This window comes from Nestor notabilis, unplaced genomic scaffold (genome assembly GCF_000696875.1).
Source record: "Nestor notabilis isolate BGI_N333 unplaced genomic scaffold, ASM69687v1 scaffold11106, whole genome shotgun sequence".
Classification (NCBI taxonomy): Eukaryota; Metazoa; Chordata; class Aves; order Psittaciformes; family Psittacidae; genus Nestor; species Nestor notabilis.
In genome coordinates, this window is record NW_009933325.1 from 25,656 (window position 1) to 42,314 (window position 16,659).

The following is a 16,659-nucleotide window of genomic DNA, read 5'->3' on the forward strand; positions in this document are numbered from 1 at the left end:
AACAATACCCAGTGGATTCATAATACATAATTCTGCACATATAATGCTGGAAATTAAGTAAATTTTAAATACTAATTTTTAAATTATATAACTGTAAAATGGGTTTAAATCAAGTGAAACAAAAATTTTAAATACTTTTTAGATTTTAAATAACCCAACAGACAAACAAAACAAAAAAAAAGCAAAAAAAACAAAAGCACAAAAGAGGTTCACTAAGTGTGCAGTAATATGAACAGTTGTACAGTAAGTTTTGTGTACTGTACAGTGGTTAAGCAAGGGTTTGCCACAACCCCTTAAGAAACTGAATTTCCTGCATTAGCCCAGAAACAAGATATTCCCAAACATCTGTGCACTCCACCATACTGCCCAAGGGTCTCAGAGGTTAAACTGATGTTACTGTGGTAAGCAAGAAAGGAGATACAGAATTGTGTTTTACAAGATGGGGTAAATTTTGCATTTCCAGCTCCCACCATATTACAAAACTGGGATGAAAGATCTGCAGGGGAAAAAAGTTTATTCATAACATCCAGGACTCTAATACTCAGAAGCGCCATGTGAAATGACTTACATTGCAAAATGTAAATCCTAGTGAAATCTAATGAATATTTGTGCACTGTGTAAGTGCTTTGCTTTTATTTATCTATGTGATCAAGCCCAATTAGAAGTGTGTGAGTTGATTTCATTACACTGCTTGTAAAACGAAAAGGAATTAACAATAAATTATTTAATAATTCAGGCATTTCTTTTACTTAGAGCTCAGAGTATTGGAAGACAATTGGGAATTACAGTCTGCTTTGCAAAATATCCAACTGCCAAAAGAAGAAATTAATAAACTTGAAGTGGATGGTATAAGTAAGAATTGTATATCATTATTATACTTTTTATTCATACCATTTTAATATTTTGCCTTCATTTTGTTATAGTATCATTTTTCTGTAGAACAATCTGGTTAGCCTGTCAGATTGGGAAGAGGAGGCCTCCTGGTTCTGCCCTGTTTGACAACACCCCATTTGTCTGTGCCTCAGGGCATCTCTCAGTAAAATAGTAGTTAAAATACATCTCTGCTTCACAAAGTTTTTTGGGGTTTTTTTAGTTCTTTAATACTATTGGTTTAATACTATTGGAAATATTGTGTAAAAACATTATAGGATGGTGGTAATAAAATGTGAAATGTAAACTGCTGTTCATGTGTTATACATTATATTGACTTGCATACACTGTTGTTTCCATAGTGACTTTATAAACAATATTCCATGGTAATGAATCGGTGTAAAGTTTTCAAAACTCATGTCTGATAATCTTCATAACAGTTACATTCCTAGTTGTGTTTTTCTAGGCACCTGGAAAACTGTGAACCTAGAGTTATGTGAAATAATAATTTTATGGACAGCTAAATTGAAAGTGGGCACTTTATTTCTTCAAAATTGTTCTTCAGCAGCACAATGCAGTTATTTGCATCAGTTCTGTGATTCACAGTTCATGTGTTTGTAGTTCATGCTGATTCATTTTCATATACTATTACACCAAACTCTGGATTATGCTTGGATGAAACATTTTAACCATTAACAATGTAATTTTAATATGTCTTTTCTAGCTTTGTGGTACAAAATGCTTCAACCCCCACAGTTTGATAGATCCAAGAAGTACCCTCTGCTTATTCAGGTGTATGTACAATTTCCTTTCTTTGATCATTGCTGTTTTGCTAGAAAACATACTTCTTGTAATTAAACAAAACCTAGGACTTTTGCTATATTTCACAAAACAAAAGCAAAACCACTTAGATCTATTTTGTCTGTTGTGATGGATTTTTTAATATATTTCTGGAATAGTAATTCAATTAATGGAAATAGATAACGTTTTTAATGATAATCTTAGCAGGGCAAGGATTAGTTCCTCAGAGTCAGGAAAGGGATAAAACTTGTGAGGTATTGCTTGGAGTTCTTGGTTCTGTTGCTGCTTCTGTTTACCATGAGGCAGACTGACATTATTGACTTCAGCTTTGCTAATATGGAAAATACAAGAGCCTGCTTCATTTATTAAGAAGAAAAAAAATATCAAACATCCCTAAACAACGTGGACTGGCTTCTTCGATCAAATGTTCCTTCTAAAGAGCATTTGACACAAATTTAATTTATTGCAGGCAGGAAAGGCAACAAAAATTGCAGAGGTGCTAAAAAAATGAGAGGCAGAAAAGAGAGCTGAGTGGATATAGTAAGACTTACATCATTTTTTATTAATCAGTGATGATCCAAAAGTCCAAGAATGCTAAGTATATTTGACTTAAGTTTAGAACAGAAGATTAAGTTAGTTGTGTCCTTGAGGTCAAACATATAATTTGCGTTAGGCAATTCTCGTGAGGAATGTCTCTCTATTGCTCAGCTATGTGGGGTGTGTTCCGACTGCAGCTCCAATAGCATGTGATACTCCCTATTGAAACAAAGATGGGGATGTCCAGAAAGTGTAAGGAGCTGTACATTTTTTCTCCTCTTTTCTCCGGCATTGCTGAGTGCATGTGGAGATCAAATGCAGAAAAGCAATGAAAACTGCTGTTACACTTATGGAATTTGGAGAGAGGAAAGAGGCATGACTATTAGACTTTGAGGCATGACTATTCCCAGGATTACCCTTATGACAAGCACCTGATGCTGCACCCCTTGGTCTGAGCTAAAACTAACAGTTTGTCTTAGGCATAAGACCGAAAGGATTTAAATAGATTTTAGATAGCAAAATCTCATAAATATATAAAAATGCTTGTCTACTGAGCTCTCTGAGCCACAGCAATATAGCAAAATACTTGTGGAGAAAATGTAAGAAGTACCTGCAGTTATAGTCCAGTATCCAGTAATCATTTATAAATTTAATAATATGAGTCAAAAACATGTGAATTTTCATCCTCAGATACGGAGGACCCTGCAGTCAGAATGTAAAGGAAACATTTAGCATTAGCTGGATAACTTATCTTGCAAGCAAAGAGGGAATTATTGTTATTCTAGTGGATGGCAGAGGGACAGCTTATCAAGGTGACAAGATTTTGCATGCAGTATATCGAAGACTCGGAGTCTATGAAGTTGAGGACCAAATCTCAGCAGTGAAGTGAGTAGAATATCTCCCTGTATAATTGTTGTATTTACATACCTACAAGAAGTAATGTGAAAAAAAATACTGAATATACTACTCAGCCTTTCTTCTGAAGAGCTGAGGTCTCCACAAATAAGACAAGAAAATGTGTAGAAATAAAATATCACTGAGATGCTTGATGTCAGCGAGATTTTGTGTGGTATATTAAGACCTTATACTACTAAGTCCACATTTAGACCTCACCACTTTCATTTTATAAAAGCATTATCAGAGACTTCAGTCCTACACCTAGAGAAATACAAGTGTAAGTGTTGAGAGGCAAGCCAATGTATTATCCATTATTCTGAAATTCTACCTGTAGGGGAAACCTACCTCAGTGACAACAGTTCTTAGACAAAGATCCATAGTGATGTACCACATTGATTAGCTAAAGGTCAAATGAGAACTCTGTAGCAAAAGTGAATCCTGACGAGCCTCCTAGAGGTTGGTTAGTCATATAAACTTGCCTTGCATGCTATTTTAGGATAGTTATGAACAATAGAAAGTGTCTGAGGTCCTCTGGTAATTGTTCCCCAACGGTGCTCCTTTGCATCAAAGCCCTTAAAGTTTTCCAAAGGAAAATAATTCCCTACGCAGAGGTTTTGGGAGGCAGTGAAAGCTGAGATTTTGTAAAGAAAGCCTGCCTGATAAGCTTGCAGATGCAGTAGCACTGCTCAAGTGAACATTTTAAGATGCGCTTGGACTCCACAAAGATGAATGCAAAGCAGGAATAGGAACTTTAGTCTAGCCTCTGGTCTGGAATTTGGCCCATCAAAGCATGGTTAGATTTCCAGGTGCAACAGTAAATACACTCTTTAAACTCTCTTTCCTTCAGCAATAGACCTGACTTTGAGTAGCTTAGCTAGAAATGGGATGTAACAGTCCAGATTTCCACAGTTTTCTCTACTTGTTTGAGAACACAGCCTGTATTTACAAGTGTATGTGAGGAAAGTGTCTATTCCTTCCTCTTTCTGCTTTGTGATAATTTCCTCCTCAATTAAAAAAACACACCATTTTCCTTTTCTGTGATAAATGAAACAGAACTGCTGCATATCATGTCAGGTTGTCCTATTAATCTATTATTTGATTTTCTTTTTTTAAACTTTTAAAAAAACATACTTCAAAATATCACCAGAAAGATAATATTTTTTATTACTTTGAATTGTCACTCAGACATAAAATGTCAGAGACAGGGGGAACCTAATCTGATTCTGCATTTGTAAAATCTGCTGAGACAGGCTGTGAAGAAATTACCTCAGAGTTCACACTTCCCAGTTTTCTGTCAGCACCTAGACTAAGTTTTTATTCAGTTTAATGTATTGCATTCCATCTTCCTGATGTAACACGTGGTTTGAGATGCGTGATTTTTAGAGAGAATACTATACTCTAGTAAGTTCTTGGAGGGACTTTTACTGTAGGAGGAATCCCAGGGATTAGACAGCAATATAACAAACCTGAATCATTTTTTGGCTTTTCGAACTTTGTCCCACCCAGATAGTATCCCATATTTTGGGTGTTGTCAGTTGTTCATGCTTGTCATAGTAAAATAAGACTAATATGTGTCCTGGCATATACCCAAACCTATTTTGTTTATCTGTCACTCTCAAACCTTTGTGGTCTTTTGCCTCATCCTCTTTTCTTTGCTGTAGCTAATACAGCTCTAGAAATACAGTCTTCAGACTCTGATGTGGGATTTTTGTAGGACATCTAATATTTATGGGGTTTTTTTTGCCCTGTTTGACTACTGAATGGGTAAGCTCAGTGCACTTTTCCTCTGTTTAAAGCTTATTACCTAGTTGGAGCATTAGATGTCTTCCTCATTATTATTTTATACTATAGTAGCAGTATGTGCTCTTCACTTTTCAGGCGCATAAAAAGAAAGCTTATTTATCGCTCCAGGAAATCCCTAATCTCAGAGGCTGATACTGTGCCTTTTGAGAGATCAGAGTATCAACCCATAAAGTGACTATGTTGAGCATCTTGCAGGATAAAGTCTGAATGTTAATGGCAAATGGCACCTTGTCATTAAAACAATGAAAATGATAATAGCCTGAGGGAGTACAGAGCTACAGGAAATTAAATGTGGTTATTAGTAGAAATACACTTTTCGAATTTTTTTTTCTGCATGTGTGTGAGTTTATATCTGTACTCATGCATATCACACACATATGCACATGTACAACATGAGTATAATGTGTGATGTTTAACACAAGTATTAATGTATGATGTTTAATCTAGTCTGGACTAAATATCCAGGTGGCTTCTAAGTATAAGAAAATAGAACTTTTTTACCAAAAAGCCGGTTGGGCAGAGTCCTCATCCACTGGAATAAAAATTATTATGAAGAAAGTATTAATTTCAGCATTTTTATTGTTTCAAGAAATAGTCTTCTTTGCCTCTGAAATATCTATTAATAGAATAACTCATGCTTTGTAGAAATCAGACATGATTTTGTAATAATGCATTTGTTTCTGTGATTTTCTTTTCCACAGGAAATTTATAGAAATGGGTTTTATTGATGAGAAACGAATAGCAATATGGGGCTGGGTAAGTGGTTGGTTTTTTTCTATTTTTAAATAATTCTATAATATATTTTTTTTTTATTCTTCCTTATTCTGTCCTAAATCTGCATAAAGCTTCTTCTACCAGTGTTTTATGGTATTGCCAAAGGGGGTAGTTCCTGTTGGTGCCTACATGACACAATTGAAACAGTGCAAGCCCACAGAAAGGAATCTTTGGCAGCTCAAGAGGGCATACTGAAAAGTCTAATACCTTGTTTGGACTTACAGTTAAGGAAAATCGAGATGGTTTAATTGCTTTTACTTTTAACTTGGGGACTTGCTGGCACGGTGTCAAAATTCAAGTATGTCCTTTCTGATCTGAGATTAAAATCATCAGCAAATGTGAGCCTTGCATTTGTCTGATTCACTGTATCCTTGCCTGGCTTTGAAATGGACAGTATGGATGAATGTGGGTCTTAGGAGTGTAAAACGTTTACAACTTCACCAAGAAGTAATAAAAATGAGACTGCATAGGAGTCATTCAAAATAATCAGCCAGTCTATTTTTCATTACTGATTTTTTCACATACTTTTCTTTGTAAGCACCCAGAACCTTGTACAGCCAGACGCATTGCAAGTCTTTCTTATTAAGTGACCGCATTCCGCTACCCTAAGACACTGAGAAATAGAGTGGCACAGCTCAACTATATATTTTAAGATAGCACTGCATTCTAATATAGAAAAATAAAGTCTTGGAATAATCGGGGTTCTTTTTCCTGAGTTATCAACTCCAAAGTAGGACTATTCATAGACACGAGGTGCAGACCTGTTAGTGATGATATGGGAGACCTGAAGCCAACTCAGTGGCAGCACAAATGCCACACAGCCCCTTTATAGAGATTTTTAAGATGTTTAGGCCATCTGACTCAATTGCTTTTGTTCATCATGAATGGCTGGATCAAGAATGCATATGCAGAACTGGCACACTGCCTCCAGCAGCTTCAGCAGCTGCAACATAATAGAATGATACTATACAGGAGAACCAGATGATAAGCAACATCTGAGGGTCTCATGTTTTAGGGACAGTACTGTAAGGAATGGTAAATGGGTTGGAGGCCAGACCTGTGTTAGCCACCCTTTCTCCTTCTCTGAGTAGATCAGTATCAGCTATCCAGCAGTAACAGGCAGCACTAATTAAAAAAGGTAACAGAACAAACTGATATGTTAGCCACTCATTAATATTTTCCAGTATTTTTCTCTTCATACATGTTCATTTTTCTCTGATTATCAATCAGAAAGAGCTTTTATTTTATTGTCTTTAACTGCTTGTCTTTGCCAGGAGAGTTCTTCTGATCTGTCACTGTTTTGTTTATTTTTTGCTAGTTTTTGGTTGTTTGTTTTCATTGGCCCAGTTTCATTGTAAGAGGCTTGCCCAGAAACACACTAGAGGATGGATCTTGTAAGATTATTTCAACCGTAACTATAGAAGTTCCCTGATCTTAGAAAGCACATGAGCAGGGTTGCTAAACTCTTTCTATGAAGCTTCTACCAACTAATATTTAAATTACTTTGGGCAGACACTGCTATAACACCAGGATAAAATGGGGTGCCATATGGTGAAATTAAGTGACACAGACACTTGCAAGTGAGTAATTCTAAAGTGACATTAAGTAAGTTAAGGCCACATGAAAATATTTTATTTTTTTAATCACGTCATATTTTATTTCCAGAACCAATTAAGAGATTTCACACATGTAAAGCATTGTATCCCAGTAATGCATATAATATTCAAACAGCGCTTTTGCCAAACATGTTAGTCTTTTTTTTTTTTATTTTTTCTATTTATTATACCATTTCCTGGTCCATAACCTTTGAAAGGAGTTCAAAGGTGATTCCTTATTGATAGCTTGGCAGGTATGCATGAACTATGCAGCTCATAGTACTTTCAGACTTACCAAACTCTTCTAGATGGCAAAATAATGACTAAATCAATTCAGGTTTTGAACTCTCTGTTACAGTGCATAGATTTATCTGCCTGATCCTAATCCTTTACTGTTTAGCCTTGTGGACTGATTTTTAAAATATCAAATAAGCCAACCAAATGAATTGGAAAAATTGCACATACTATTGCTCCATTAGCATATTCCTCACTGTCATTTCAAGCTGGAATGTCAAGAGGAAGGAGGGACTAACATTTTTCTACAAAAACATGCTTAATAGTCTTTCATGTGCTACTGATGAAGTTGATAATCTTCAGAATTCTTCATTACACACCCCATATTTTTACCCTTCCATTCATTCTAAAGTAAACAGTAACCCATTATTTCTGAAAGACCTTATAAATTATTTTCCAACCCCAGTTCCACATCCTATGGTCAGCCAAACAAAATGCTTTTTATTTACAGAATTTCCCTGTCTCATCAACTAGCCCCACACAGTTGCACTGATCTATTCTCATACCTAGGTATACTTACTACTTTCCCTAACTTCCAGCTCTGAACTTATTCTTCCTTGCTGGGTCACAGTTTGAGGAATCGGGACAGAAAATAATAGGATAAGTGGCAGACAGTAGGGAGGAATTGCTTCAACCTCAAGTTCCCAAGTAGCTAGCTGAGCCTATTAGTACTGATGATGGGGTTGGTTCAATATGCCAATCATTAGCAAAAGCTCGGGAGTTTGTTAAGGGAGGAAAGAACTTGTAACTCTTCTTGGACGTGCATACTGAAAGGATGGAAGACAACGAACACAAGTTGCCACAAGGTAAGATTTCTTTCGGTTTTAGGAAAAGAAAAATAAGGTGAGAGCAGTCAGTGTTGAATCAGATCTACTAGAAAGACTGTGTAATGTGGATGTGACTGATCAACCTCATTTAAATATGGTTAGCCCTGTTTTGAGATAGAGGTTGCACTGATTACCTTGAAGGACCGTAGCAACTTAAATTTTTCTATGATTCTAAGCAGTAATGAGAGGAGTATCCTGTATTAAGCATTGAAGAAGTAACAAAAGAGAAGTGATTCAATAAAATTGTCTAATCTGTCTCACAGGAAATAACATCAGATCCATTTGAAATAAGTAAATGAAAGAAATAAAAAGCTTTTGTTGCTTTGTCCTCCATGTATTCAAAGCAAAATATTTACTTTGGAATTTATTTGTGTGAGTTCAATTAAGAAAAAAAAAACCACCAAAACTTTACCAACTCTTTTAAACTCTATGTGATTTCTCCCTAGTCCTATGGTGGGTATGTAACTTCTTTGGCACTTGGATCTGGCAGTGGAGTATTTAAGTGCGGAATGGCTGTGGCTCCTGTTTCCAGCTGGGAATATTATGGTATGGAAACTTGTCATAAATACTGACTTGGAAAGCAAGATGTAGCATTTAATGACTTTGTAAATTAAATCATTGCAGGAGACTGGCAATATGAAACTTAAAGCAAATTGCAATTACCTAGACATAAAACTCTTAGGACCTTAAGTTTAATGTTTTCCTTGCTGAGAATAACTGACTGCAACTGGCAGTTTGGAACAGACTTTGTCACATAGAAGGTATGCCCAGATAATTCCATATGCACATCTGAAACCCAAAGGGCGTAAAGCCCTCTTGATAAACTGCTATACTCAGGAGTGCTCTCCCTAAAAATCCTGTTAAAACAGTAGTACTGAATTCAGAAACAGCTGAAATTATTTTTCTGCCAGTAATGGTGTCACAGTGCTCTTCAGCTTCATATACTGCAAATTATCTCTGTCAGGAATCAGTATCTCTGATGATTGCAAAGTTATTTCCCAAAAGCAGTGGAAAAGAGAGGGACTCAGTTGTGTCTGATGTAATTTATTTTTTTTTAAATTCAATATTTTTCCCCTTAGATGTTTCTCAGCCACACTTCCTGTGTTGTTGTGTTATGAAACATATTTTTATTTATGTTTATTGACTTAGGCTCCAAACTGTTCAGAGGAAACAACTCTGGGATTATACTCCCAGGGCCTTACTGTGTGAATAAAGCAGGCAAAACTCATGCTTACTTGCAGACCTGTTAAGCTTTTGGCATGGTGTAAAGGAACCTTAGTGTAAAAAAGAATCATGGCATGCATGTTTTCAATGAGCAAAATGTAGCACTTTGAACACATTTACTTAGCATATGGTCGTTTGCTAAGAAGTCTTGGTTATGAGAAAAAATTTTGGTTAAATGGGAAAGATTCCTTCCCTGACTGCTAGCACAGACATTCCTTGTATTTATGGTGTTTTGCAAACAAAGGGGAAAACATTTGTATGACACAGGAAGCATAGTCTTCATGTTTTCACTGGCATCAAGATTTTTTTAAGACATTTTCACTCATGATTGCAAAATTATTTCCAGAATGCAGGCATAAAACACTGTTTTTACAGAAGTCCTTCAATAAAAGATTTATAAACATTTGTCCAAAATTTAAAAATTCAATTAAGTAAGTTTTTAGTTAAGGTAGATTAGACCCACACCATTGCTATCTTTACTTTAGATGAATTTTCAGGAGGGAGTTAAAGAATCTTGCTAAAAACACATTGTCAAATCCAAACAGGCAAATGTACCTCCACTAAGGAAGGAAGGAAACAGAAGGAAGTTGTGAGTCATAAGTTTTGGCAAACAAATCATGTTAACATTAGAGTGAACTGTGGTAGGGGCAAAACTACAGTATGCTACATATTTGAGTCTCTAAGTAGTATTGGTATGTCAGAGGATATACTGGCCCCTAGAGCTTCTAAATTCTGTCCCACTCTCTTTTAGATGCACAGATCGGAGACTGGGCCATAATCTTTTCTCTGAACCCTCCCACTCACCTCCATTTTGTGTCAGAGTTAATAGCAGCTAACAGTTACAAGATGGCAAGGGAAATTGCACCGGGGGACAATGTATAGTTAAAAGCATTAGATCTGTGACTGTTTTATTAAAATTTGCAATTTATCTCCTTTTTCTTCCTTAGTAATTGACAAGCCAAATCTTCCACTTAGTCACTATAATGCAATTCTGCTGACCTCTGTGGACTTGTTGTAGCTATACTGGTAGAACAGTGGAGAATTTGGCTCAGAATACTGTAGAAATGCCAGCCATTCAAAAAGAGTCTCTTTTATTGAAGACTTAAGCCCAATATGGTTGTTTGACACTGTGTTGACAACAGATATTGCACATTTTCTGTTTTCATTGAATGATAAAGGATTTTCATAAAATATAGGCTACTTAGATTTTTTTTTTGTACTTAGTTTATTACAAATTATTTTCAGGAGCCTTAGTTCACTAATCTGGGAGACGCAGTACACATTCTTAGCTCTCAGTGGTAACATATGTAAAGGATACATAACAAAACATGGGAACATGAGTATATTGAGTCATTTTCCATTACTGGGAGGATTCTCATTTCTACTTTTTAATAAAATTATTCTAATGCAGTGTGCCAAACTGGACAATAAGGTAGACAGTTACAATTCCTTATGGATTACAATGGCCATCACCTCTCTTATGGGAGGAAAATATTCCAGCTCTTTTTTGTCAGAAAGCCCTGACTCTGTTAAATAAATAAAATTCTTGTAATACTGTAGCTTGACTGCTCAATATGTGTCAGTTGCTCTTTCAAGGCAAGGTCATAAAGAAACTAATGTTCTGGTAGTGACAGCTGCTGCATCAGTTTTCCACAAATTTTCATAACAGCTCTTAGATAAATTGCAAGTACCCAGGCAGCTCAAAGATAGCTTTGCCTGCTGATTTCTTTGTGGTACTGTTCAGTTATTCACATTTCTTTTGTCAAATCTGTTAACAGTCTTTGTCGTAGTTAGAAAAGGAACTGAACAGAGACCTGAACAGCAATTGCACCACTTTTTCAGCGCAAAACTGTATCATTTCCTGCTTCTCTTGATTCCTGCGTATATTCATTCAGTAGGAACAGGACACCATATATGCCCATTTTTACTGTAGTTATACATACACATCCGAGGCTGGAATTCTGCTCTGCTAAACTCTTTTTAAGGTGTCAAAAATAGGCTGTATCATCTTTTCACCATGCTTCTTTATTGGCTTCTTGGCTCATTCAACTGACTTCTGGAGTTCAACCCGATAGCATAAAGCAATATCAGATAATTACCTTTATCCACAAAACCTTCTGTTGGTTCCACAGAAAAGTATCAAACTGCTATTTCCACAAGGACGTTTTAGAGGACATTTATTAATTAACCTTCATAGTTGATCTTTTGAAATATGTTTAAATTTGGTGTATTATGAGGAAACCAAGCAGAACAGATACAGTAAAAAAAAACAATATTTCATTTGCTGCATGTCACTGAAGGCACAAACTTATCTGTACATTATCTATAGCTTTTTTCTCCTTTACTATCACAGCATCTATCTACACAGAACGATTTATGGGTCTTCCTGTAGAGTCCGATAATCTTGAGCACTACAAGGTGAGAATTTTCTATCTGTGTTGATCTGCCTTAAACTTAAATCACACTTCCATGGACAAGTAGAACTGTGAAGAAAGAAGATGACCTGCCAGCTCTCATGGTGGCAGTCCTGTAGCAGCTAAGCTACAGGAAATTCATATCTCCATAGTTACTTGCAGTTTTTTATTTATAAACCCTGAATATGCTAAATTGAAGGATCCTTGTTTTCTCACTTGGACAAGTCAGGCAGTTCTGCCAATGCAAACCATTAGCCTAGGGAAGAACTTGTGAGAGAGGTTAAAATGTTGATAAGGCTTTGGTTGGTACTGTTAGCCGTGGTATGCAAACTGCTTCATGTAAATGTAGCTCTCTGACAATAACATCATAAGCATACTAAATGGTCAGAACAGCTTCCCCTATGAGGAACAGGTTGCCTGTCTTCTTTTCTTCACATTGATAAGAAGTCTATAGCTTCCTCTAGCAGTGCACATACCAGCTCTGCGTACAGAGAGGACTGAATTAATGCCCAAAGAACTTAATGGACAGATACCTATTAAAGATTTTGGATCCTGTTCTCAGTTCCTGTTCTTCATCCCAACTCAAAGAACAGAAATGCTCAATACCAAACTGCCCTGGTAGATCTGGTAGATCTGCCCAGGAGTTATAACATTCAGGGAATGACACAATGGCTATTGCTGTGCTTTTCATGAACTGGCCCTTAGAAAAGGCACTAAATATATACGGTTTCTTTTATAATCTCAGATTGGTATGAAGTCATTGCTGTCATTATCATACCAGTTCAACTCTTTGATTGTTGTTCTACTAGGTGACAAAAGCCTTTCAGCTCTGCGATTGAGTGGTTTAAATTGAAGCTGCTGAACTGTTCATTTTGCCTCTCAACAGAATTCAACTGTGATGGCAAGAGCAAAGAATTTCCAAAACGTAGAGTATCTTCTCATCCATGGAACAGCAGATGGTGAGGTTTGCAAATGGCAGTACAAATACAGAGCCAGAATCACTTTGTTTGAAAAACATTAAGCATCTTTCTATGCCTTTGATTGGGGTCAGTACTTAGATCTTTGGTAGATTTCCATATGACATAAGATGCTTACTCGTTCTTAGTAATGTCAACCATATCACTTGATAATTAGTGGACACAACTTAATGCACTATAACTTTCTGCTTTGCGGTATTTACATGTTTCAACAGCCAATTTCTCTTTTTCCTTTTTCAGATAATGTACATTTTCAGAACTCAGCACAAATCGCAAAAGCTCTGGTTAATGCACAGGTGGATTTCCAGGCAATGGTAAATAACGGACTTTTTCATTTTGAAAAGTGGTTTATAGCTTTATCAATAATCTTATCTGATATTTGGCAATGTTTTTAAGAACCCAGTTCTACTGAACGTGCATCAAAACCTGTCAATTGCTAGTGCTTTTGTTACTCTTCATAAACAATTCCTTCTTCAAATGATTTGCCTGCTTTCCCCCCTGCTCTCTCTCTCCCCCACCACCCTGCCTCCCTTTTGCTTCTTGCCCTTTGGATGCTAGCAGGATTTCTCTGTTGTCAAGAATAATGTTGAGGCTTTTAAAATGAGCCAGGGAGAAGAGTGAGAATCCAGACTCATTGTGAAAGTTGTGATAGCTAGTAAAGAGAGAAAGATGAAGGAGCTGGCTTCTGGGGCCAGGATCAGAAAATACACAAGTTCTCCACCAAACTTGCTTGGGGTGCAAGCAGAGAAAAACACACAGGCAAGAGGTTAGAGCTTATAAATGAGGAATGAGCAAGAAAAAAGTAGTTCTGAATTACATGCTAAACTCTCCTTCTGCACCTTTTTTCTCAGAGCTAATGACTGAAGTGTTTGGCTGCTATCAAATACACTGGCCTTCTGCCTGAGTCTACTTTCCCAGGGCCATGAACTCCCCAGAAAGGGATCATACAGGGATCCCTCTGTACTTGGGGTTTATAGGCCCTTTTGTGTATTCCACATTTTCTGTCTCCTTCACTGATATTTAGCAAACCATGGTTATTTCTCAAGTGTCTGGAATACTGTATACAGTTGTAGTCATTCTAGGTCAGCTATGGGGGAATGTCAGTTATTTCTAAGAGTTAGCAGAATTTATATGCTTTTTATTTACAGTACGCGATTCATAATGTTCATGGCCCTGAAGTAATGCAGGATGTTTTGAACAGAATTCCACAACATGTAGCTGAAAGGTTGTTGCTTAGAGCCCAGTATTCCAAAGCGAGACTGTAACCTTTACTGCCAAGGCCATTCAGCAGGTCAAGGCCATTTCATCCCCAAGGGCATCTCAAAGCTCTTTTGCCTGACTTGATACAGATGACTTGTCAGTACTGAAGCAGTAATGCTTACTCCTAGATTACAGAAGGTTTAGAAACTTCTTTTCAGCAATATGAACATACTGGAAAGTGATGAAAAGAAAGAAGAGTAGCAAGTCCCTCAGTTTTCTTGAGGCATCCACTTTCTTCTATATGGTAATAAAATAAAGTTCTTGCATTGATTAACTATTGCAGAATTGAAAACATAACATAGGGGGTTTATGGGGTTTTTTGTGCTTTTTTTTTTCTTTTTCAGTGGTATACTGACCAGAACCATGGAATTCCAGGCCTTTCCAGCAAACATCTCTACATACATATGACCCACTTCCTCAAACGATGTTTTTCTTTGTCAGAATGAGTAGACTATTCAGAACATGCCAAGGCATCTGATACATCTCTGGGAAAATGCAATGATAACAGTACCCAGGTTATGTAGTTTTCAGGTGAATTGATGACAGAAACTTTGAAGCTTTAAATTAATGTTTACGTCCACTTTTGATATTGTATATTAGCAAATGTTATGCTAATACATGTTTTGGCACATCTATCACCTGTTTGATAGAAAAAATAAAACCAGAATGTAAAACGCCATGTGCATTTATTGCCATCTTGCTTAAATTTATGTTCTGTAATCCAAAGATAGGTGGTCCGTTGCAAAGGCACACTGCCAGATGAATATGCTTGCATTTGTTAACTACAACTGTAAAATGGGAAAGGACAAAGAAATCAGTGCAAGTACCTAATTAGCATCTTAACAAGAACCAGTTTCACAAAATTTCTTTCCAATTTCTTGGAAAGAATCCAAGCAGGGATAGGAACACACAATATTTAAAGATAAAGTTTGGATAATTATTGAGACTATTGAATGCTGTGTTCAAATTTTATCCAACTCTTATTTGAAATCTTCATTCTGCAAAACTCTCAGTGTTCAGGTTTAAATATGAAAGAGAGACATTCATGGTAGCTATTTCATCTCGGTATTTTTCTCCCTGTATTCAGAAGATGTGAGCCATATTAGCCTGTTTTTAATCACCACCTTGGCATTCAAACTAATCTCAATGTCATTCATCCCAGACTGGACTGGAAGGATCAAAGGATTATGCAGGCTTTCTTTGCTATGTTTCCAGTGAAACTATTTTAGGGAGTCTTTTAAAAATGCTAGAAGCTAATAGTGATTGGATTGTATTCTTTTGGTTAGTAATCAAATCAGTCATGTCACAATATACAAATATGAACAAGATAATTAGCAACAGATCCATTGTAAATGAAAGTATTCCCTGGTCACATGTTTAAAAAATTCTGAGTTGACCTACTGCATAAGAACCATGGTTTGTTTAAGACAGTATCTAATCTCCTATTAGCCAGTGAGAGTACAGAATAACTTGAAAAAGACTGTGGAGTAGCCTTCTCACAAAGCAAGCTGCTTCCTAACTGTCAGTCAGAGACTGGGTGCTGCTTCTTTGTGGAAAACCAAGGGGTTCATTTGACCCTCTTGACAAAAACATGGGGTTTAGCCAAAATCATTAAAATGTGGAAGTGATTTGCTATATAACAGCTTCCTTCGTTTTGTTAATGGCAATATCAAATCTGATTTTCCACACATGAGAACATTCCTCAGACACATCTTTATGTAAATGTAGTTGCCAAGCTGTTTGTAATGGTTAAATTATACTTTGATGGGAAGTCTTCAGAAAATACTCAATTAGTTCAGGTTTTTTTGGAAATGCTGCCAATTACGTGATGTTAATGAGCTTTTTGTTGGTAATGTAATTAAAATTCAACTGCTATAATGGTTAAAGGAAAAAATTATAGCTCTAACAAAGTTAACATTAAGCAAATATAACATGAAGTGGGGCTAATTAGATGTTGATTATATGGTCCTATGTGCATTTGCTGCACACGACAGTAGTCTCAGTAATGTGGTTATTTTACAAATAAGGAATATAATTCAGTTGAAATTACTGAGATTTAACTCTCAATTTCTTAGAACACCACAGAAACCATTGCAAAAATGTGGCGAAAGAGAGAAAAATCAAACTCTTATCCCAGATGCCTAAAGGTTTTAGATACCTTACTATGTCAATGGGAACCTAGAGCAATTTTCAAAAATGCATGGTATCAGTCTCCCATAAATTTCAGTATTTTAAGTTCTCTTTAAATTTCTGCAGCTTTATTTCTATTTATACTTCCAAAAATCCTATAAATTCTGGAAATTTGGCTAGAAAAATTGGCCCTTTGTGTATACTATAACTAATAAAATTATGCAATGTGTTGTTCACACCCTGCCCACAGGTCTGT

The 16,659-nt window shown here is 36.3% G+C and overlaps 1 protein-coding gene across 1 annotated transcript in view; it reads left to right on the plus strand.

The window, feature by feature from the left end:
• Window positions 1-14,939, plus strand: part of FAP (fibroblast activation protein, alpha) — a 39,889-nt gene extending 24,950 nt beyond the window's left edge. Inside the window, exons 18-26 of the mRNA XM_010016830.1 lie at window positions 754-852; window positions 1,595-1,664; window positions 2,899-3,093; window positions 5,610-5,664; window positions 8,845-8,944; window positions 11,976-12,040; window positions 12,923-12,995; window positions 13,254-13,327; window positions 14,618-14,939. Of these exons, the coding sequence (XP_010015132.1) occupies window positions 754-852; window positions 1,595-1,664; window positions 2,899-3,093; window positions 5,610-5,664; window positions 8,845-8,944; window positions 11,976-12,040; window positions 12,923-12,995; window positions 13,254-13,327; window positions 14,618-14,719 (833 nt within the window). The 3' untranslated portion in view covers window positions 14,720-14,939. The remainder of the gene's footprint in view (window positions 1-753; window positions 853-1,594; window positions 1,665-2,898; window positions 3,094-5,609; window positions 5,665-8,844; window positions 8,945-11,975; window positions 12,041-12,922; window positions 12,996-13,253; window positions 13,328-14,617) is intronic.
• Window positions 14,940-16,659: the final 1,720 nt, after the last annotated feature.